Source organism: Nicotiana tomentosiformis, chromosome 4, assembly GCF_000390325.3.
Source record: "Nicotiana tomentosiformis chromosome 4, ASM39032v3, whole genome shotgun sequence".
NCBI lineage: Eukaryota > Viridiplantae > Streptophyta > Magnoliopsida > Solanales > Solanaceae > Nicotiana > Nicotiana tomentosiformis.
In genome coordinates this window covers 116,131,763-116,155,601 of record NC_090815.1, presented here as the reverse complement: position 1 = coordinate 116,155,601, position 23,839 = coordinate 116,131,763, and the positions used below count along the sequence as shown (strand labels likewise).

General features: G+C 34.4%; 1 protein-coding gene across 1 annotated transcript; it reads left to right on the top strand.

Moving 5' to 3' along the window:
- The first annotated feature begins 2,576 nt into the window (after window positions 1–2,576).
- LOC138910405 (uncharacterized) lies at window positions 2,577–3,011 on the top strand. The gene has a single exon (XM_070201644.1). It carries the CDS (start codon window positions 2,577–2,579, stop codon window positions 3,009–3,011), a length of 435 nt encoding a protein of 144 aa, XP_070057745.1.
- The last annotated feature ends 20,828 nt before the right edge of the window (window positions 3,012–23,839 follow it).

Here is a 23,839-nt window from a genome sequence, read left to right as displayed (position 1 = left end):
ACTTGCTTACATCATCCCAATGACCTCACTTATATATTACCAATATGAGACAAGGAAAAACACACACTTGCAAAACCCTAAATCCTTTTAATTCTCACTCAAGTGTGCAACTGCTTTCATTCACTCCAAGGCTTGAAGAACAAAGTAGCAACAAAATAAAGGACCAGATCCCATCACTAAGTTCATTGTGTATCCTTAGTATTATTGTACTTTATTAATGTTATTCACTTATAATTCCTACTCAACTTAGTTAGAAGCATCTTGCGGGATATCTTTGTAAACTATAAACCTTGTGTTTGTATTTTGACGAGAGTTAGTCAAAATGGTGAGCTTTGTAATAGAGTTATTACAAAGAGGCTCGCAATAGAGTTATTATAAGTATGTGATGTATTAAGAGTTTAATTCATAGGTTGCAATAGGTTGTAATCTAAAGTTGCTCGGTTAGTAAAGTTGAAATCGTACGACTGTAGGTCGTGGTTTTAATCCCGTAAGTTGGGAGTTTTCCACGTAAAATATTATTGTGTTATTTACTTATTGTTGTATGTGTGTATGTTATGTGGGAACCGATAGAAAATCAGGTTGATCCACTCCAATCCACACTCAGCAATGAGTGAAAGAGGTCATTGGAAGAATAGTACCCAACTGAGTTGGGGTCGATTTTTCACATGGAGCTAAGAATGGGTGTTAGAGTACACACTTGATGCGTGTAGAAGAAATAACTTAAATACACTTCCAAACAAGTTTGTGTTCAAAATTACTTATATGAACTACACTATTAATGGTTAACTAGAGAGATAAAACTAGAAATTGACTAATTATTTTTGGTTGTTTTCAAATAGGTAAAAAACCTAGGGATGTAACATTCGCCTAGGTGTTCGCCTAATGGGTTAATTACGTTAACACTTATTTTAGTGATTGGGGTGTATTATAGCTCTCAACTCTAAATTACCCACTCAATACCTCTCGGTCATAAGAGTGATTTTGCCCAATTTGGCTTTCTCAAGCCCAAACGGGTATTATGCTAAGCGGTTGATATGAGCTCAAGTCAGGTTTTCCCCATCTCTAGTTCAAACCCTTTAACTAGACTAATCAAAAGCTTAACTAGCCCAATTTCTTGTTAGCCAAGTTTTCGTAGACTAGGTCCCTCTTTCTCAAGTAAAGACTAAGTAAAAAAGGCATGAATCAATATTTGCAACCATTAATTCTAAAATTAAGACATGAACAAGGCTAAATAACAAACACTCAATCATAAATAATTATTAAATTAAACACCCATAAAGTTTACACACTAGGGTTGGGTCACAACCCTAGTAAATGTCTAGCTACTCATAGTAGAAAATGAAGAAAACAAAGGAGAAACACTAATTAAAGCCATAATATCAAATTAAAATGATAAACTATAATGTTTTTGTCCCAAAATAATCACAAATTTCCAAAATGGTAAACTACAAAGGCTACAGCTAAGAAAATATCAAAACTTGACCTAAAAAATGTGATTTCCGACTATTTATAGTGGCCCAAAATTTGCAGATAAAAATATCCTTCGGGAGGTTCTGTGGCCGCACAATTCCATGTGCGGTCCTCACTTTGCTTGTAGGTTGAGGGATTCTGTAGCCTCACAATTCATGTGTGGTCCTCACTTCACTTCTATAGCCGCACAACTCATGTGCAGTTCGCACTTGAGGCAAGGCTTCAATCTTGGTTATTTTGCACACTCTCTAAATTTTTTGAATTCTTGTCAGTGCGACCATGTTCTGCGGACGCACAATTTGTGTACGGCTTGCACTTCTCTTCATTCCATCTCTCAGCTTCAAAAACAGATTTGCGATTGCAAGGAGGATTTTGCGGTCCGCGCTTTCTTCTGCGACCGCAGAAATACTTGTGCGAACCGCACTTTTGGTCTGTTGTGCCCCCTTCTTGACTTTTGAGCCATAACACTCCTTTTTGAGTTGGATTTCTTCATTTGAGTCCAAATCTCCAACATTCCTGTAATTTGTACACTTTTATTAGTTTTGGGGACATAAATCAACACGTTTGGACTTAAACAAAAGAAAAAAAATGCCTAAGTGGTCAAAATCTACACTTATCACATGTTCTCTATATAGTTTGGTGGACTCTTAGTTTACATTAATTGGTATCAGAGCAGGTTCTTTCATAAGGCTAAAACCTAGAAAGTATCCACATGGCTGCTCCACCAAATTTTGAAGAAGGTCAATCAACCTACAAACCACCAAGATTCAATAGACAATACTACGGCTAGTGGAAGACAAGAATGCATGATTTTATCATGGCTGAAGATTCGGAGCTTTGGGATGTCATTTGTGATGGACCCTCCGTCCCTATGAAAACTATTGGCGATACAACAGTGACAGTCCCAAAGACAAGGAATGAGTACAAAGATGCCGACCGCAAAGCTATCGAGAAAAATAAAAAACGTGTGATGCCTACTTGGACAAGAAGGAGTTAAATTTGCCATTTTCCTCACTACAAGGGACCCAAACTTGTTTGGGTTCCTAAGTCTAATCTCTGATTTTCTTGTGCAGGGAGCAGTGAAAGAAAGCGGCCAAAGATGATATATGGATAGCGGCTGCTCTAAACATATGACCGAAAGTACTGATGATTTCCTTTCACTTAAAGCCCTACAATGTGGGAGTGTGTCCTTTGGCAATGGCAAAAAGGGAAACATTCTGGGAGTTGGAAGAGTTGGGAAGACACTCACTCTCTCAATTGAGAATGTGTATTATGTTAATGTCCTGAAATACAACCTGCTGAGTGTCTTTCAAATCTTCGACAAAGGAAACAAAGTGGAGTTCTTATCAAAGTCTTGCACTATCACCAATTTTGTGACTCGTGAAGTGGTTCTGGTGGCGAAAAAATTCAAAATTATCTATGTTACTGACTTTGAGTCCTTAAACAATGGGGATCTTACATGTTTGGGTGATGTTGTTGATGATGCTGTTGAGAGTGCCCAGCAGAGGAGGAAAGAAATACATTTTTGTCATTATAGATGACTACTCCAGATTCACGTGGACCTTGTTCCTTAGAACCAAGGATGAAACTTTTCTAGTCTTTGCTGCCTTTGTGAAGTAGATTCAAGTGAAAATGAGCCATAATGTTGTAAGCATAAGATCTTATCATGGTACAACGTTCGGCAATGAAAAAATTTGACGAATTCTATGCTGAAAATGGTATAACTCAGATTTTTCAGCTCTAGAACACCTCAACAAAATGGTGTTGTAGAGAGGAAAAATAGGACTCTTGAAGACATGGCAATGACGATGCTAATTGACAGTAGTGTACCAAAGATCTTTTGGGCTGAGGCAGTGAACATTGCCTGCTATTTGATAAACAGGTGCATGATCAGATCCCTCATAAACAAGACATGTATGAATTGCTAAACGGGAGAAAACCCAAGCTCACTTACCTGAGAACATTTGGTTGTAAATGTTTTGTTCTCAATAATGATAAGGAAGCGCTAGGAAAATTTGATGCCAAAAGTGATGAAGGGATCTTTCTTTGATATTCTTCACAAAGCAAAGCATACAAGGTCTACAACAAAAGGACTCAATGTGTTGAAGAAAGCGTACATGTAATCTTTGATGAATCACACCACATAAGTAGGAAAGATTCACATGATAAGAATGATCAAGACGGAGAGCATTCAAAGGTTCCTGAAGAAGTAATTGATATGGCAAACGGGAAGGAATATCTGATGAGTCAGGTCAAGTAGTCTAATGATGAAGATGCAGCAGAACCTCTAGTTGATTCAAAGGCACCTCCGATTAATTCAAAGTCAAAAAAATTAAAAAGATAATCACTTTTAATATAGGTAATTGTTAGCTACCATTTTAAAAGATATAACTAACATTTAGCCACTCTTTTGATAAAACAAAAATAATATAGTCAAATACAAATTGCTACTTTTTGAAGTATTGATAAGTTATGTGCCTTTGTATTTTGATGATTTAACAAACTTCATATAAGAACTAGATAGGGGACCTCATACAAAGCCTCAAAGTATTCCGGATAACAAGTCACATGTGTGGCATAAGTTCCATTGATATCAGGCAAAGGAACTGCAGAGGGAACAAATGGCTATTAGTTCCGCCGGTCACAGTACAAGTCAACTCCTTACAGTTGTTAAAGCTTTTGCATAGTTACACTGCACATGCAACATTGCAACAGTCACTTTTTGGAGCATGTTGTGTACCAAATACTTGCTTACATCATCCAATGATCTCACATATATATTACCAACATGAGGCAAGGAAAAACACACACTTGCAAAACCCTAAATCATTTTAATTCTCTCTCAAGTGTGCAGCCGTCTTCATTCACTCCAATGCTTGAAGAACAAAGTAGCAACAGAACAAATGACCAGATCCCAATACTGAGTTCATAATGTGTCCTTAGTATTATTGTATTTGCTTGTAGTTCCTACTCAGCTTAGTTAGAAATATCTTATGGGATATCTTTGTGAATCATAAACCTTGTGTTTGTATTTTGACTAGAGTTAGTCAAAGTGGTGAGCTTTGTAATAGAGTTATTACAAAGAGGTTTGCAATAGATACTACTAGAAATTCGGCAAAAATCGACCAAGGTCGACCGATCAAATTTTAAAAAAAAAATTTAATTTTTTTTTACGAAACCGACCAACTTTGGTCGGTTTTCTTTGGCGCAAAAATGCGAAAAACTATTTTTGAGTCCCGCGAAATTTATGTTTCAAGAAACCGACCAATTTTTCAATTAAAATAAATAAAAATTAATATTAAAAAAACCGAATAAAATTGGTCGGTTAATTCGACGGATCATTTAAAAAAAACCGACCAACTTTGATCGGTAATTTTACTTTTTAATAAAACCGACCAACTTTGGTCGGTTATTTTCGTGCGAAAATACAATTAAAGAGTATAAATCAAATAAAAGACAGTTTTAAAACAAAATGTACCAATGGTCTAGTGGTAGAATAGTATCCTGTCACAGTACAGACCCCGGTTCGATTCCCAGATGGTGAATCTTTTTATTACATAATTAAAATACCGACCAACTTTGGTCGGTTTTTTTTTGCAATATTTTTTTTTAATTTAATTGACCGACCAAAGTTGGTCGGTAATTTCCGACCAACTTTGGTCGGTATTCCTTTCCGACCACAAAAATACCGTCCACACGTAAATGGTCGCATTTTGGTCGGTTTTTGGCCATTACCGACCAACGTTGGTCGGTTTTTACCGGATTTCTAGTAGTGAGAGTTATTGCAAGTAGGTGAGGGATTAAGAGTTTAATTCCTAGGTTACAATAGATTGTAATCTAAAGTTACTCGATTAGTAAATTTGAAATCCTACGAGTGTAGGTTGTGTCTTTTAATTCCGTGAGTTGAGAGTTTTTCACGTAAAGTACTGTTGTGTTATTTACTTACTGCAGTGTATGTTCCGTGGAAACTGATAGAGAATCAAGTTTTCTATAAAGTCTAGCGGACTCTTAGTTTCCGTCAAGTATTATACAAAAATATTGTTTGACAATTAGACAAACTTTTGGGATTTGACCAAACGCAAACAGCCATGTCTCTTCACATGGTCGTATAAGTTGATTAACCAAAATAATACAAAATGCATGTTGCACAACCACGTGGTTCAATAGTATACCTCAAAGGAGTAATAATAGGACCTAGTATTACATATTAATGCCTATATTTCTGTTTTATCATTAATACATATTACATTGTATTACCAAGTGCAAGTAGTATCAATTGTTCATGAATTGATGAAAATGATGTAGAATGTTTAAATATAAAATTTTGGGTTAAAGGGTGGAAATGAGTACAAAACGTGCAGAATTTGTAGACAGACATAACTTTATGTTCATGTGATAAATTTATGCTAGTAAGATATCGTCGATTTTGTCCTTTAAATCCTTTCAACGTGGCTAAAGGGTATAGCCCATCTTGAAATCAAAATTTCACTACAATTTCAACCACCTTAATTATGATTTTCTTTTTATCTTTTCTGATAGCTTTCAAGACCCTTTAGACTAGGTTTTTGAAAAATATTTAAGATTTAGAACTCATCATTTCGAGGCAGAAATTGTAAAATTCCTTTCCACTTTTCTTATGAGATTTTGTGTTCTTACTTTATCGTTTCCCTTGTGGTATAAACAAGTTTTAAGAAGAAAAAAACGCACCTCATATATGTGACCCTAAACGAAATTCTTTTTCATTACATTTGTAAATTGATTATTTATATAAGAATCTTGAATTAATGAGTCGTCAAGTTCTCAAGTTTTTTTTTTCCTTTTTTTTTGGTAACGATGGTCTCTAAGCTTGTGTTTATCTCGACTATTTCACAAAATATCTGCTACACCTTTTATCGTGATAGTACCAATTAATTACCAAAACTTAGTATACGGTACTTAAGAAACTATTAATTAAAAGAATTTTTGACTATTTTATCCTTATTTATGTCTTAAGATACAATCTTTATTCATTGAATACTTACTCTATCTATCTGCTATTTTCATCTTCATGAACAATTACTATTAAGGGTAAAATGAAGAAAAAAAGTTAATTTTCTCTTAAACTTCTAAAATGACAAATAATTTGAGACAATTATTTTTAAAAATCACGACAGATAATTTGAGACGGAGGAAGTAAATAGGAAGAAATTATCTAGTTTTTTTTTTGTCTCTGCTAGAATTTAAAGTGCTTAAAGATTATTATCAGCTAGTCGGCCATTTTATTAATACCTTTTTTTTTCCTTTTTATTTTAGTCTTTTTTTTAGCTCTCAGCAATATAGTACTGTAGCCTTTGGCACAAAACAGCAAAATGTGCCCCTTTGTCCGGACCTCTTTGGTATTCTTCACTCCATCCTTTATTCTTTTTACTTCTCTCTATTCACAAAGGCCACTCTCTCTTTAATTTGCCTTTCTTTCTGTCCTTTGTATTTGCTGCAAACATTTTTGACCAAAGAGACAAACTTCTCAGTGCTATTATTCTAAAATCAAAGAAGCATCAGATGATGAAATTTATACTATATAAAATGCATATCAGCATGTGAACTGCGATGGTTTTTTCTCCTTTGGCATTAATGTACACGTCAGTTGATTCCATTGATGTTTGAGAATCTTAATCTCTGAGTCTCTGACTTTGACTTCTACCATTTATCTTTCCAGCTTATAGCCCGTTTCAAATGGTAGATTCAAGATTTAAAATGGATTTAGCTTTTAAAAGTTTTAGTATTGAACTCACTTTATTGCTGATATTATAAGTTCATAATTTAATATTAGTCAAAATTTTCATGATTTTTCCCATGTATAATTAGTCAACTGTTGTAACTTAGAAGCCAGTAAAAAATAGTTGAAGTTAATGATCCACTTAACATTGAGTCAATGAAACTAAGTGGCTGGTCCAAAGAGAGTTAATTAAAACACAAATTCTTGTAATCGCTCACAACTATTTTGAGATGAATACGAATGTTACATATAACTGACTCCAATTATATAAGCATCGAGACATAGTTAATTTATTGTATACGCTTTCAATTTCCTTAAATTTCTTTGGCCACAAAAACCAATAGTAAACTTCAAATTGATTTCAAGCTAAGAGTTGGTACGCACTCAAGAATGTAGTTAATTATCCTAGCTTTGGTCACAAACAACACTTTTCATGGAAATCATTTCTCATGGCACCTACATCATGTTCTTGGCCACGTTAAAAGTCTTTACCTATGCACAAAGAATGTGCGAATGGACCAAAATTTCTTTGTTTTGTTCTTAGAAATAGTTATTTGGCCCGCCGGCAAAAATTAGCTTATTTTGATAAGTGTTTTTTCTCAAAAGTATTTTTTTTCAAAAGAATTTTTGACGAGAAGCAGTTTGTGTTTGGCTAATTTGCTTAAAAGCACTTCTGGGAAGCAATTAGTGTTTGACCAAGTATTTAAATACTGCTTCTACGTGTATTTTTCTCAAAGTATTTTTCAAAAAAGTGTTTTTGGAGAGAAGCTCATTTTTTCTGTTTCTCCAAAACTACTTTTGCTTCTAATCAAAAATAATTTTTTTTTTCTAAAAGCTTAGTCAAAAATTTCAACTTTGAATTTTTTTTTTTTTTTTCTTGGCCAAACAAGCTAGTAGGCTAAATATTAACCGTGAGACTCCGCCATATATATGAGAGTAATAATGAGGTACATGCGTGATTGTGATTATCCATCCAATTGTTTGAAAGCCTGCATTAATTTCAGCCAAATGAACTCATCATTTTGCATTGTCATCATTTATCAATGTCATGTGGTTAACTAATAAGTCAACGTAATTAATCATTTTCCACAGTCGGTTCCTTTCATCAGATAAACTTCTAGGACAGCAGCATCTTTTATGTCCTAGGGCTCATTTTCTTGACATCCAATCCAATCTCATATCAACGTAGCGCAAAAAAGATACCGTGTATATATAAGTAAACAAGTTTTAGACCTAGTGATGTATTTTTGTTGAAATATTAGATCAACTGTGAATGATTGTACATAATGCTATTTAAGAAAGTACACTTCTAGAAAATTAGTTAGGAAACAGTTAGCTGTTAGTGAGCTGTTAATTTGTAATAGATAGGTAGTTAGAGAAGTTAGTTAGCTCATTAATCCCTAAGTATAAATATAGCATTATACAGTACATTTGAGTCAATAAGAAAAACAGAGAATTGTTCTCTCTCTCTCTTGCTCTAATCTTCTTCATCCTCGAGCTTGCTTCTTCTTCATCAATGGCAGTCCACAACTCTATTTTAACATGGTATCAGAGCAGGTTCACTGCGATTTGAAGAGAGAAGTCACTGAGGATAATAAATTTCTCAATTTTTCACCTCTGTCTTTCCTAGGTTAAAATTTTTCCTTTTTTCGATTCTACCTCAATTTCTAAGAAATTAGCAGTAATGGCTGGCGATTCTTCTCAAAGTGTGACAACGAATTTGTCTGGAACACTGCATGCAATCAATCCGCAACTGGATTGCAACGATCCGCTGTATATGCATCCTTCGGATACGCCAGGGCTGACACTTGTTCCACAACTGTTAATCGGAACTGAAAACTACTCGGAATGGAGTCGATCAATGAAGATGCCATTGTTAATAAATAATAATATATGATTCATTGATGGAACATGTACAAGGGAGAAATATGAAGGTGATGCATTTCGCACATACCAATGGGAACGGTACAATGCGATTGTTTAATCATAGATCATGAGTTCAGTCGCACAGGAGCTCAGAAAAGGTATAGTTTATTCCTCAAATGCACAGAAAGTTTGGGCAGCCTTTAGGGATAGATTCGATAAAGTGAATGCGACTAAAGTGTATCACATGAACAAGGAAATTAGTCTGTTGAGTCAGGGTATTTCTAGTGTCTCAATATACTACTCGAAATTAAATGATCTTTAGTGTGAATTTGAGTCAGTAATTCCTTTTCCTGGGTGCGACTGTGTGAAGTCTTGACTCTTTGTTGAATTTGTGCATCAACAAAAATTAATGAAGTTTTTAATGAGACTCAATGATACATATGCTCCTCAAAGAAGCCAAATTTTGATGATGAACCCTACACCTACGTTAGACCAGGCCTACTCAATGATAATACAAGAGGAGGGTTAGAGAATGAATGGTGGAATTCTGGGAAGTGCACATATGGAAAGTGTGGCTAGTGGCTTGATATCGGCCAATATCTCTAATATGAGACCTAAAAGAAATGCACATCTGCAATGTGATTATTGTCATATGAAGGGCCACACGAGGGAAACTTGCTACAAATTGGTGGGTTATCCACCCGGGTTCAAGTTCACTAATAAGAAAAGGGGAATATATGATGGTTCTACAGCTGTGGCACATATTGTGCATATCAAAGAGGATTTGCAAAAGGTTGGAACCATGAATCCACAGAACACTGAGACTGGGAATGCTGGACCTGTTTTTACTCCTGAGCAGTACCAACAGATTCTCATGATTTTGAACAAGGGAAAAGGACCCGAAGCAATTGAGATGGCCAATATGGCAGGTAAATCTACTAGTAAATGTGATTATTTGATTATTAATTCAGGTGCCTCAAATCATATGGTTTCATCCTTAGAATTGTTGTCCAACCCCTTACCTGTCATGTAGTACTACCTCTATTCAATTGCCAAAAGGAGATAGTACACATATCACTCATACAGGATCCTGTCGTATATCCAATTTCCAAACTCTGCACAATGTGATTTATATCCCTCAGTTTAAATACAATATTTTATCAGTATCTAAATACACTAAGGAATTACAATGTTCCGTCACTTTTTATCTAGATTTTTGTTTAATTCAGGACCTCTTCAGTGGCATAGTAAAAGGGATTGGTAGACTAAGGGTGGACTGTACATCCTCAATCCTATCATACCTACCTGCTCATTTTCAATCTTTTCTAGCCTCATTCTCTTCAGATACAGAACCCTTTACCTTCTCTCAAGCTGTTAAGGATGAGAGATGGGTTGAAGCAATGGAGCTTGATATTGAGGCTCTAGAACAAAATCATACTTGGGTAGTAGTTGATTTACCAGCAGGCAAGGTCCCTATAGGGTGTAAGTGAGTATATAAAATCAAGTATAATGCAGATGGTATTGTAGAAAGATTTAAGGCTAGATTAGTTGTCAAATGCTATACACAACAAAAGGGTCTAGATTTTCATGATACTTTTTCTCCTGTTGCTAAACTCACTACTGTCAGAGCAGTTGTTGCTACTGCAGCTCTTAAACACTGGCATGTTTATCAGATGAATGTCCATAATGCCTTTCTCAATGGGGATCTTGAGGAAGAGGTGTACATGACAATTCCACAGGAATTTAGTAGCCAAGCGGAGCATAGAATGTGTAGGCTACTTAAATCTCTATATGCCTTGAAACAGGCATCGAGGCAATGGAATCTAAAACTAACTCAAGCCTTTCTGAATTCTGGTTTTTGTCAAAGCAAGCATGACTACTCCTTGTTTACTAAATCCACTAAGGATAAGTTTGTTCTTGTACTTATGAATATAGATGATCTACTTATAACGGGGAATGATATGGAAGAAATTAAGCATGCCAAAGATACACTTTACCAGAGTTTCAAATTGAAGGGCCTTAGGGAATTGAGGTACTTCTTGAGGATAGAGTTTGCCAGGTCTGTTGAAGGTATCTTAATGTCACAAAGAAAATATGCTCTTGAGATGATTTCAGAAGTAGGATTGGGAGGATCAAAGCCAAAAGAGACTCTAATGGAGCAAAATTTAAAATTAACAAGTGTGGATTTTGATGCTTGTGTGACTACTAATACTACTGATGAGATACTAGAAGACATATGGAGGTTTCAAAAGCTAGTTGGGAAGTTATTGTACCTCACTATCACCAGACCAGACATCTCATATGTTGTTCAAAACTTAAGTCAGTTTATGCATGCTCCAAAGAAGTTTCACTATGAAGCTACACTACATGTGGTGAGATATATAAAGAAATAACCAGGTATTGGCATCATAATGTCTAGCAGAAGCAGCCAGCAAATAAAAGCCTTCTGTGACTCAGATTGGGTATCCTGTCCAATGTCAAGAAAATCAGTAACAGGATACTGCATCAAACTAGGAGAATCTCTTATTTCTTGGAAGGCAAAGAAACAGAATACTATCTCTAGAAGCTCAGTAGAAGCTGAGTACAGAAGCATGGCACATACAGTTGCAAAACTGGTCTAGCTTAGTGGATTGTTGAGAGAGTTGCAAATAGATTTGCAGATGCCTATGGATTTGTATTGTGATAATAAAGCAACATGCAAATTGCAGGTAATCTCATATATCATAAGAGGACAAAGCACATAGAGATAGATTGTCATTTCTTGAGAGAAAAAATTCAAAAGGGGCTTATCAGAACTTCACATGTATCCGGTCAAGAACAACCAGCTGACATACTAACTAAAGCCTTGGGACATCAACAACATGCCTATCTGCTATCCAAGTTGGGAATGAAGAACATTTTTTCATTCTTAACTTGAGGGGGAGTATTGAAATATTAGATAAACTGTGAATGATTGTACATAGAGCTATTTAAGAAAGTATACTTCTAGAAGATTAGTTAGGAAACAATTAGTTGTTAGTGAGCTGTAAATGAGCTGTTAATTTGTAATAGATAGGTAGTTAGAGAAGTTAGTTAGCTCATTAATCCCTTAGTATAAATATAGCATTGTACAGTACATTTGAGTCGGTGAATAAGAAAAATAGAGAACTGTTCTCTCTCTCTCTTGCTCTAATCTTCTTCATCCTCGAGCTTGCTTCTTCTTCATCAATGGCAGTCCATAGCTCCATTTTAATAATTTTAAATCTATATTGGTTTATGTCCAAAGCGAACAATATCACTATCCGACTGAGCTGTTATAATATAATATCAGAGACTCTGAGTTCACATCATCTTAGGCGAATTCCACATCGAAATGGGAGGAAAAGTGAAAAGCTTCATTATAAGACACAATTGAAGTTCACATGGTCCGTATGCTTTTGGGTTTGATGATAACATAGCCCAACAGACAAATTCTTAAGGTCTATTGGGCAAAAACGACAATACGTGTCATGAACTTGGATCGTGACAACACCCACATTGACCACGATGTTTGATATTACTCAACCTAAACCAGGTCTTAAGTTCAAGTCTCGAGAATATATAATCTATCGATTTATCTTTCTTAGTGAATCTACCCTATATGAATCTAAATTAGTTGAGCCAATAAACTTGAATATTTATTGTTAAAGACATACCAAAAGAAGAAAAAAAAACGTCATTTACACCATTAAGTTTTACTCGATGGGAATATGAAACATACTAATAAAATTAAGTTGCACTACTAGAAATTCGCTAAAAACCGACCAACAAAACCGACCAACGTTGGTCGGTTATGGCAAATTACCAACCAAAATGCGATCATTACGGTGTGGACGGTGTTTTGATGGTCAGAATGGCTTACCGACCAAAGTTGGTCGGAAATTACCGACCAACTTTAGTCGGTATATTAAAATGACCATCTGACAAGTTTAATTACTTACCGACCAACTTTGGTCAGAAACATATTTTATTAATTTAATTTTACCGACCAAAGTTGGTCGGTTTAACTAAATTATATTTTTTTATTAATTATTAAAATTAAAAAAAATCGACCAACTTTGGTCGGTAATTGAATATATATATTTTTTTAAAATAATTAAAATTAAACATTACCGACCAACTATGGTCAGTAATCTCAACAATGCAAGCAAAATACCGACTAAAGTTGGTCGGTAATGTTGAATTCTGGGAATTCAGTGTTCATTAACCGACCAAATTTGGTCGGTATTTTGGAATAATTTATTTTTTTATTAAAAACCGACCAACTTTGATCGGTTTTTTTGGATTTAATTTTGGCATAAAATGCCTGTTTTGGCAGCTACACCACCTGCCAGCATACCAATACAACAATACAATAACAACAATAACAACAACAATACAACAACAACAACAACAACACAACAACAACAACACAACAACAACAACAACAACAACAACAACAACAACAACAATAACAATACAACAACAACAACCAAAATATTCAATAAATACTTTAAAACTAACAAATTAAAGTTCAATTGAACATAAAAATCCAAAATCAAGTTAAAACTAATTACAACTAGTTCAAAACTGGTTCTATTTGTCTAGTTCAAAGTATATAAAAGTCAAGGGGTATTTTCTACAACATCATCATCACCGTCTGATGAACTTTCATTTACAAGACGATATAGAGAATGGTCTTGTGGAGGACGGGAAGCACGATCACGGGGAGGACGGGAGGAACGATCACGAGCAGGACGGGAGGAACGATCACGTGGAGGTCGACCCTTTGGAGATGACTTACGAGATCGGAGCAACGGAAAAGCTTCACTAGATAGGAGAGTGCTGATCTGAGCTTGCATGCCAAGGAATTGAGCATCTCTAAGCCTTTCTCTTTCCTTGGCCGCTTCTAGCTCTGATGTGAGCTTTGTCACTGTCTCCCGCATAGCGAAGAGGCTCTCCCTATTAAGTTGCTCGCCTTATGAGGAAGTCCCTATTCCTCGCATTCCACACTTATAGCGATGGAAGTTTTTAGTAGGAAGCTCGTATACCTTCCCCCATTTTAGACCGCCAACAGACTCCAACCATATTCTTTCAGCATCCTCGTCCGAAGGTTGGGTTGGCTCACCCGATTCACCAACTGGATGACTACGGATGAATTCCTCTACGTTACTTTGGTAGCGACCCTATATTATTTTAAATTAAATCAGTATTTCAAAATTTTTATAAAAGTAAATTATAATACTTAAAGAAAATTGAAAGCTTACATATGCAGTCGAGGCCCGGTCCTCGACCCACCTATCTTGATCCCCCTCTTTCTTCTTCTTCTTCACAATATGTGTCTCCTTGAATAGCTCATCATGACTCATTGGACGCCCATACTTCTTTTCCTGAAAACAAATTAATTTAGATAATAAACAGAATAGATATACTTAGAAAAATAAAATAATTTAAGCAATTACGTACCAATCTTTTTTTTTTATTGTCCCTAGGCTGATCGCACCTCCAATGTGCAAGGAGCCTCCCTTCTCGGATGCGCGAGCTTTCTTTCCTTTTTCGCTCCTCTCTAAGAACTCTGCGGTAAGCCATTGCCTTTGCAAATCATTCCACAAATTCTCAAGTAACCAGCCAGGCCTCTTGTTCTTCTTTCTAGCATCCGAGAAAGCATCCGCCAATCTCTTGCGAGCTTTATGATGAAAATTTGTAGCCACTTCCGCGCTATAGCGGTCTTCCCATACACACTTGCTCTGTATTTCAAAAGTTAAATATTAGATGGAAACATCATAAATATAAATAATTAAACTGTTTAAAAGAACATTTATACATTAAATTGATTGAAAATTTGCTCCTTTAGTGAGAATGGGCAATTAGTCCAAGTCGCATAAGGGCCATCATAAAGCTTTCTGATGGCATTGGTGATTATCCTCGTAGTCTTATTACCCGGCATGAACCTGCAATTTAACAATAAAAATACATTAATATCTTAGTAAAAATGTTACAAATCAATAGACGCAAAAATAATGAATAACACTTACCCATCACCCTCAGGGACTATGATGATCCTGCCATATCGATCATTATGCACTACCTCGTCATCACCATCCGAAGCATGTGTATCAGAGCTAATGCCTCGCAGGCGAAGGCCTGTAATAGATGGAGTCGATGATGAAGATGGTTGCGATCCCTGTGACTGCGACATAGCTGGATGCGACCCAAGTGGATGTGATACCGATAGTTGTGACCCGAGTGGCTGTGACATGGGTGGATGCGATCCATGTGGCTGTGATATGTAGGGATGTGATCCATGTGGATGTGAAACAGATGGCTGTAAGGTAGCTGGACTGTATGTCGGACGTATAGTCCTATGGCCCTGTGATGGAAGACTGGGTGTCTGAATGAAGGTGTACGGCTCGTGATGCTGTGGCAGCTCGGTATAGCCGTGTGGTGGAGGATAAGACATAGGCATCTCTGAAAAGGGTGGACAAGAAGGAGTATTATTTTCTACCCTCCTCTTTCCCTTCCTACCCTTTTCTCGACCCCGAGAACTAGTAGGGTCATTGTTACCTTGACCCTTGCCTGCCATCTGCATAATATAATACACATTTAGTTTGAAACATATAAGAAACTAGCTATAAAACGAGAGTGCTTTTAAAAACTAACTTTTTAATCCTCATCGACGTATTGTTCCTCGTCCGAGAATTCTTCGTCCTCACTTGTTTGAGCTTCATCAGTTGATTCTTCGTCCTCATTTTCTATAATTGTTACTTCATTTATATCAACTTCTTCCAATATGCGTTCAGGATGTTCCAAATCATTTTCTAACTGATAGTCCACTATTTGGTGAACATTGGAGATATCGTTTTGATATGCAACATCTAACACATTCTCAACTTCCACCCTACCTACAGGCTTAGTTTTTATTACAACCCACCAATCAGACTTATTCCGCCGCAATGGATAAGGAGCATAATACACTTGCCTAATGTTATGTGCAATTATGAAAGGATCATAGCGATCATACTCCCTCGTATGATTAACCTCAATTATGTTGTATTGGCTGTATACTCTTGTACCTCTTGTTGGATTTGGGTCAAACCACTTGCATCTAAAGAGTATCAATTTCTTATATGGCCAACCTGTATATTCTAGTTGTAATATTTCTTTGACCACACAATAATAATCAATATCTCCAACTTGGTTGCCATCACCACCTTGAACCCACACCCCGTTATTGTTGCTATTTTTACTTTTAGAGCAATTCTCTATATGAAACTTATAACCATTCACTACGTACTTAGACATTATTGTGACCTGAAGCCCAGGTCCCCAAGATATATCTTTCAAAAATTAATTTACACAATTATTTGGATTATTTACTTACATAGAGTTAAAAAAATTCATAAGTCAGCACAACTTATGAATAAATTTTTATACATTCACTACATACATACATATATATATATATATATATATATATATATATATATATATATATATATATATATATATATATAGACACACACACACACACACACACACACACACACACTTACAAACTATTTGAACCACGTATCAAATCTCGTATATACAACATCATAGCCAAATTGACCCACGAAGTGACTGTGACATATCAAATATTTTTAGTAGTTGCATCAATATGTAGTCGTAGTAAATTTTACATTTTGATAACTAATAAATCAATACTTACTTGAGAAATGGTACAACTTCGGGACAATTTAGCAACACATGAAGTGTAGCTGACTTGTACTCCATATCACTCAAACTTTTCTTTCTAACATCCTTAGAACATCGGCCTGGTTGATTGAACATGGACATTGGTGGATATAATGGATCATTCACACATTCGACCGTGTGCCTATTGGGCCTATTCCTAGAACATGTCACGTTACTCTCAAAATAATAAGAACAAAAATGTGCAGTTTCCTTTGCAAGATAGGCTTCGCATATAGATCCTTCAATCTTATTCCTCTACTTAACAAATTGTTTGCATTTGCCAATTGTCCTACATAATCTCATGTTAGCCAAGAACATTCAAATAAAATAGAATATTACATCAAACTTATAATATTACCTCTCAAAGGGATACATCCATCTGCATTGAACATGCCCTCCAAGTCGTGCCTCGTGTACAAGGTGTATTGGAAGGTGTTCCATCACATCAAAGAAATCACATGGGAATATTTTTTCCATCTTACTAGAAAATACACGGATGTTCTGGTCCATCCGAAGTAGGTTTTCTTCCCTTAATGTGGTAGAACACAAGTCTTTGAAAAACAAACTAATCTCTGTGATGAGTTTTCAGATTCTTTCAGGCAAACTACAAAATGCAATAGGCACTAAGGTCTCCATGAAAACATGGCAGTCATGACTTTTCAAATGGCTCAACTTCCCTACCTCCATATCTACTTTTTTCCAAGATTCGACGCATAACCCTCAGGCATCTTCAATTTCGTAACCCAATCACAAATTTGTCGTCTTTCCTCTAAAGTGAATGTGTAACTTGCTTTGGGCTTGAACGCCTTATCATTGTTTGTTGTCTGCAAGTATAATTTATGCCGCCTGCAATATTCTTGTAAGTCCATTCTAGCCTTCGGGTTATCTTTTGTCTTACCTTTAACATCCATCACTGTGTTGAATAAATTATCAAAATAATTCTTCTCAATATGCATGACATCAAGGTTGTGTCGGAGATGATTATCCTTCCAATAAGGCAACTCCCAAAATATACTCTGTTTCGTCTAATTATGATTAACACCATATCCGGGGAATCTATAAGATGGAGCCTCAGTAACTTTACTGAAGTTCTGGACCGTCTCCCAAATTTCCTCACCTGAAAGTATCGGAGGTGGAGAATAATATTCCACTTTATTCTTTTTGAATGTATTTTTCATCCTTCTAAACTCATGATCATCAGGCAAGAATTGACGGTGACAATCAAACCATGATTGCTTTAGGCCATGTTTCAAAGTGAACGCTTTACTATTTTTTATGCAGTAAGGACAAGCTAGCTTCCCAGCAGTCATCCACCCAGACAACATTCCATACGCAGGAAAATCATTAATAGTCCACATTAAATTAGCACGCAAATTAAAATTCTGCTGGGTTGATATGTCATATGTTTCAATACCATCACACCACAATTGTTTTAGCTCATCAATCAAAGGTTGCAAATATACATCAATCAAACTTTTCGGATTACGTGGACCGGGGATAATACAATTTAAGAATATATATGGACTAGTCATACACAACTCAGGTGGTAGATTATAAGGTGTAAGAAAGACAGGCCAACATGAATATGGTGTCGCAGATATAGAAAAAGGCGTGAAGCCATCCGCACACAGACCTAACCGAATGTTCCTTGGTTCACTAGCAAAATCTGGATATGTCCTATCAAAGTGCTTCCAAGCTTCTCCATCTGAAGGATGACACATAACACCAGGTGGTCTTTTATTTTCAAAGTGCCATCACATATGAGGAGCAGAACTCATCGACGCATATAACCTCTTTAACCTAGGTATAAGAGGTAAATAATGCATCGCCTTGACAACGACCATATTCTCGCTGGAAAGCCTCTTGAAACGAGGCTTTTTGCAAAATTCAACTGTCTAAAGTTGCATCATCTTTATAATATAACATGCAACCATCTTCACAACAATCAATTCTCATTGACGAAAGTCCTAACTTAGAAACCAATCTTTTCGCCTTATAGAAATCACCAGGTAAGTTGATATTAGGGTCAACTAGTTCACTCATAAGGTCAATAAAAGAGTCCATGGCTGCTTGAAAAATATTCCAATTAGATTTGATACTTAGTAATCTAACTGCAACAGACAGCTCAGAGTGCAGACTTCCTTCACGTAGTGGACGACTAGCTTCCTCTAACTATTCATAAAAACGTTTTGCGTCATCATTAGGAGTTTGTTCAATATTTTCATTGGGCTCACCCCCAAAAGCATCCGCAACCATATTCTGAATTCTAGAATCAAGATTTGTATTCTCTACCGACCTACTACTTTCACCAATAACCATGTTATAAAATATCCCACGGCTACCATCGATCTCTCCATGATTAGTCCACACAAAGTAATTCTCTATAAACCCCTTCCTATAAAGATGAAGCTTAACTTCCTCTGATTTTTTAAACTTCATACAATCGCACCTGACACAAGGGCACCTAATTACTCCTTCACTTTGGTATGGTGGAAGTGACATTGCATGTCTAATAAAGTCATCAACCCCTTCTACAAAATCCTCCCGCAATCCCCGCCGATTAGGATAATTTCTATTGTACATCCAAGTACGATGTTCCATCTATACAAATAAAACAAGAATAAATTAATTTATTCTACAATTATAAATTAATTATATCTTTTTTAGTTAATTCAAGATAATTATTTTTTCCTAATTACACCAATTTATATCCTAAAAGTTCAATTCATATCCAAAAGGTCCAATTCATATCTTAAAAGTTCAATTCATATCCTAAAAGTTTAATTCACAAGAACAAATCCTAAAAACTAAAATTTCAATTCATATCCTACGAGTTTAAACACAAACTAACTAAACTAAAGAAATTCAACTCATACCCTAAAAGTTCGATTCATAAAAATAAATTAATTTATTCTACAATTATAAATTAATTATATCTTTTTTAGTTAATTCAAGATAATTATTTTTTTCTAATTACACCAATTTATATCCTAAAAGTTCAATTCATATCCAAAAGGTCCAATTCATATCTTAAAAGTTCAATTCATATCCTAAAAGTTCAATTCACAAGAACAAATCCTAAAAACTAAAATTTTAATTCATATCCTACGAGTTTAAACATAAACTAACTAAACTAAAAAAATTCAACCCATACCCTAAAAAGTTCGATTCACAAGAACAAATTAATTTATTCTACAATTATAAATTAATTATATCTTTTTTAGTTAATTCAAGATAATTATTTTTTCCTAATTACACCAATTTATATCCTAAAAGTTTAATTCATATCCAAAAGGTTCAATTCATATCTTAAAAGTTCAATTCATATCCTAAAAGTTCAATTCACAAGAACAAATCCTAAAAACTAAAATTTCAATTCATATCCTACGAGTTTAAACATAAACTAACTAAACTAAAGAAATTCAACCCATACCCTAAAAGTTCGATTCACAAGAATAAATTAATTTATTCTACAATTATAAATTAATTATATCTTTTTTAGTTAATTCAAGATAATTATTTTTTCCTAATTACACCAATTTATATCCTAAAAGTTCAATTCATATCCAAAAGGTCCAATTCATATCTTAAAAGTTCAATTCATATCCTAAAAGTTCAATTCACAAGAACAAATCCTAAAAACTAAAATTTCAATTCATATCCTACGAGTTTAAACATAAACTAACTAAACTAAAGAAATTCAACCCATACCCTAAACTAAACTAATTCATAACTAATTGACTAATTAGTTAATAAAACTAATTAACAAAACTAATTAAAACAAGACCTAAACCCTAATCCTCAATAAAATGCAATGTTCAAATAATTGAAACACTAATCAATTGAAACTAATTCATAACTAATTAACAAAATCTAGAAATAATAAATAAATGGGTTGTAATTCAAACCTAGAATTTTTAGGAGATGGAGAAGGAGAGGGGCGGCAGTGGCAGCGGCGACGGCGGGGGCTGCGTGGCGATGGTGAGGGCGAGGGCTGGGCGGTGGCAACGCGGGGTGGGGAATGTGAGGGAAATAGAGAAGGAGAGGGGAAGGTTTTGAGTGAAGAGAGGGGAAAAAATTTCAGAGAAATGGGGTTTTTTTCCGTTTTTCAATTCTCTGATTTGAGAATTACCAACCAAAGTTGGTCGGTAATTTTGGTCGGTACATTAAGTGTTGACCGTTTGACCAAAAACCGACCAACTTTGATCGTTTTTTTAAAAAAAAAAATTAAATTCTTTTTTTTTTGTGTTTTTTTCTTAAAATATTATAAACTATAAAAAAAATATTATAAACTACAAGCATTTATTTTATTTAACTATGCAATTATTATAAATAATTATACACTATAAGCATAATCTTTATAAATAATTATATTAACTATTTAATTTTAATAAATTATAATAGCATCTATCTAAGTAAATTTTCTAAGTTATAATTAAGTATATGAGTAATTTCTCACACACACATATACACTATATTATAATTGATGCTAATAACTTCTTTTTTCATTCGTTCATCACTAATAATGCATGACATAGATTAATCGATATATAGGTCGAGACGTTTTGATGAATCATCGATTAATATTCATCGATACATCTAAGTAAGTTATAAGTCGATGAATCAATTTACAAATAGATATATTTGATGATAAAATACATATACTAATTAGTATCTTCCCAAGTCTATCCCTAAAAGAACCCGACCCTGTGGTCCTAGCGCTTCGTGTTCTTATATATATATATATATATATATATATACACACACACACAAACACACTTCACTGTAATACTTTAACTATATATATATAGCTTGTTATAGTATATGTTAATGTGTATATATATAGCTTGTTAAAAATGACCATATTTGGCCTATTAATTTAACTCGTTTACTTAATACTAATAGCTTCTTTCGTTTATTTAATTTGTGATCCATATATATATATATATATATATATATATATATATATATATATATATATATATATATATATATATATATATATATATGTCAAAGATGTTTAGTATTAATTCTTTTATTTTTCATTCATTCATCACTAATAATGCATGGCATAGCTAGATTAATCGATATAAGTCGAGACGTTTTGTTTTTACTATTAGTCGATATAGGTCAAACGTTTTATTTTTAATATTCATCGATGCATCTAAGTAAGTTATAAGTCGATGAATCAATTTACAAATAGCATGTTATATATAGTATATGTTAGTGTATTCATTATTTGTATTACAAAAGTGTTAACGAATTACATTTATATTATTTAGATAGTAAATATAAAAGTAATTCGAAAGTTTGATCAATGTTGACGTAATAACCGACCAACTTTGGTCGGTTATTTTGCAGAAAATAATAATTACCGACCAAAGTTGGTCGGTAAATGCTTCCCCTACATTAACCGACCAACGTTGATCGGTAATTTTAAATATAAATTCTTAAATATTATAAAATATTTTAAATAATAAAATAATTATTAAAATTTAAAAAATTGGATCCAGATTACCGACCAACGTTGGTCGGTAATCCAAAATTTTCTTGTCTGACTAGCTGGGTCAATTCGTTGACCAATTTACCGACCAACGTTGGTCGGTATTTAGTTTAAAATAATATAATTTTTTCCCCCCCAGTTTCCGTCCAACCTGGACGGTTTTTGGTCGCTTTTTTTGACAGACCAAGGTTGGTCGGAAATAGTTAATCGATTTTTAGCAGATTTTTAGTAGTGTTGTTTAACAGTTCAGGTAAATGTTTACACTAAGTAGAGTTTCTTTGGTAATTTGGAAAAGAAAGTAAAAGAAATTTATTGGAGTTGGTAAATTATACATTTGAAATACATTGTGGTCAAAATTAAAAAGAAAATGTGAAGTATTATATGATTATATCATATTGTCATAGTATAGCAGCATCCTGCGATTGTGAGATGACGACAAAAAGTAGCCACCACGGCGCGATGGGCGCAAAGATTTTTGAATAAAACTATCTAACCACTTTGATTCCTATTGCAAATTTGCAAACAATGTATATAAACAAAGTTGGTAGATATCTCAACAATAGTCACCCAAATGGGAAACAAATAAAATAGTTGCTACGTGGGTATACGGATGCTTTGTGTTGTACTAGAAGAGAGATATAAGATTTTGGTTAACATAATTAATACTCTTCCCGTTTTAATGTATGTGTAACTCTTTTCTTTTTAGTTTGTCTTAAAAAAAAGTCATATTTTCGAAAAAATACTTTAACTTCAAATTTTTATTTTATCATAAATGAGATTATTAGTGGCTACATGTCTAAGGCTCATTTTAAACCATAATTGTTTTAAAAAAATCTTGCAAAATTGGGATGGAGGAAATAATTTTTTTTTTTATGAGTGAGGACAACATCCATGAAAATAGAGTACTTAGCTTCTAAGCTCTCCTTTTTCCTACAAATACCTAAAAAGGTGAAAATCTTCTTGATTTTGTCAGCATCATTTCAGTTTTTACATCAATTTCGGTACTTATACGTTACTTAGCAGAATGGAATAAGACTTGAAGCTACTCTCACCAATTATCCCTGTTATTACTCATGAACGATTAGTCATAGAGATATGTACCTAGAAATTGAAATTATACTCAAAGATAAATATTTGACTTGGATTTGGATGAAATTTCCCAAGAGGGGTCCAGCGAAAGATAAGGCCGCAACATGTGGATTAGGACGGGAAGGATTCAAAATTTAAATTTAATAGGTTTAATTTTTAGAATTTTCAGTATTAAACTCATTGTAGTATTAAAATTGTGGGTTCATTCATAAGATTTATTAAGATTTTAATACGTTATATATATAATTATCTGGGACCGGAGCGTATATAGAAACAAAGGTAGAATCAGCCGTTTCACTGTCATTTCGGGTCACGATTATTACTCATCAGCTGCTCTACCTTCATCCTTCCTTTACTCTGCAAATTCATTTCCCACACGCCCATGTTTAATAGTAGTAGTACTTTTATGTTGAGTATAAAAACAT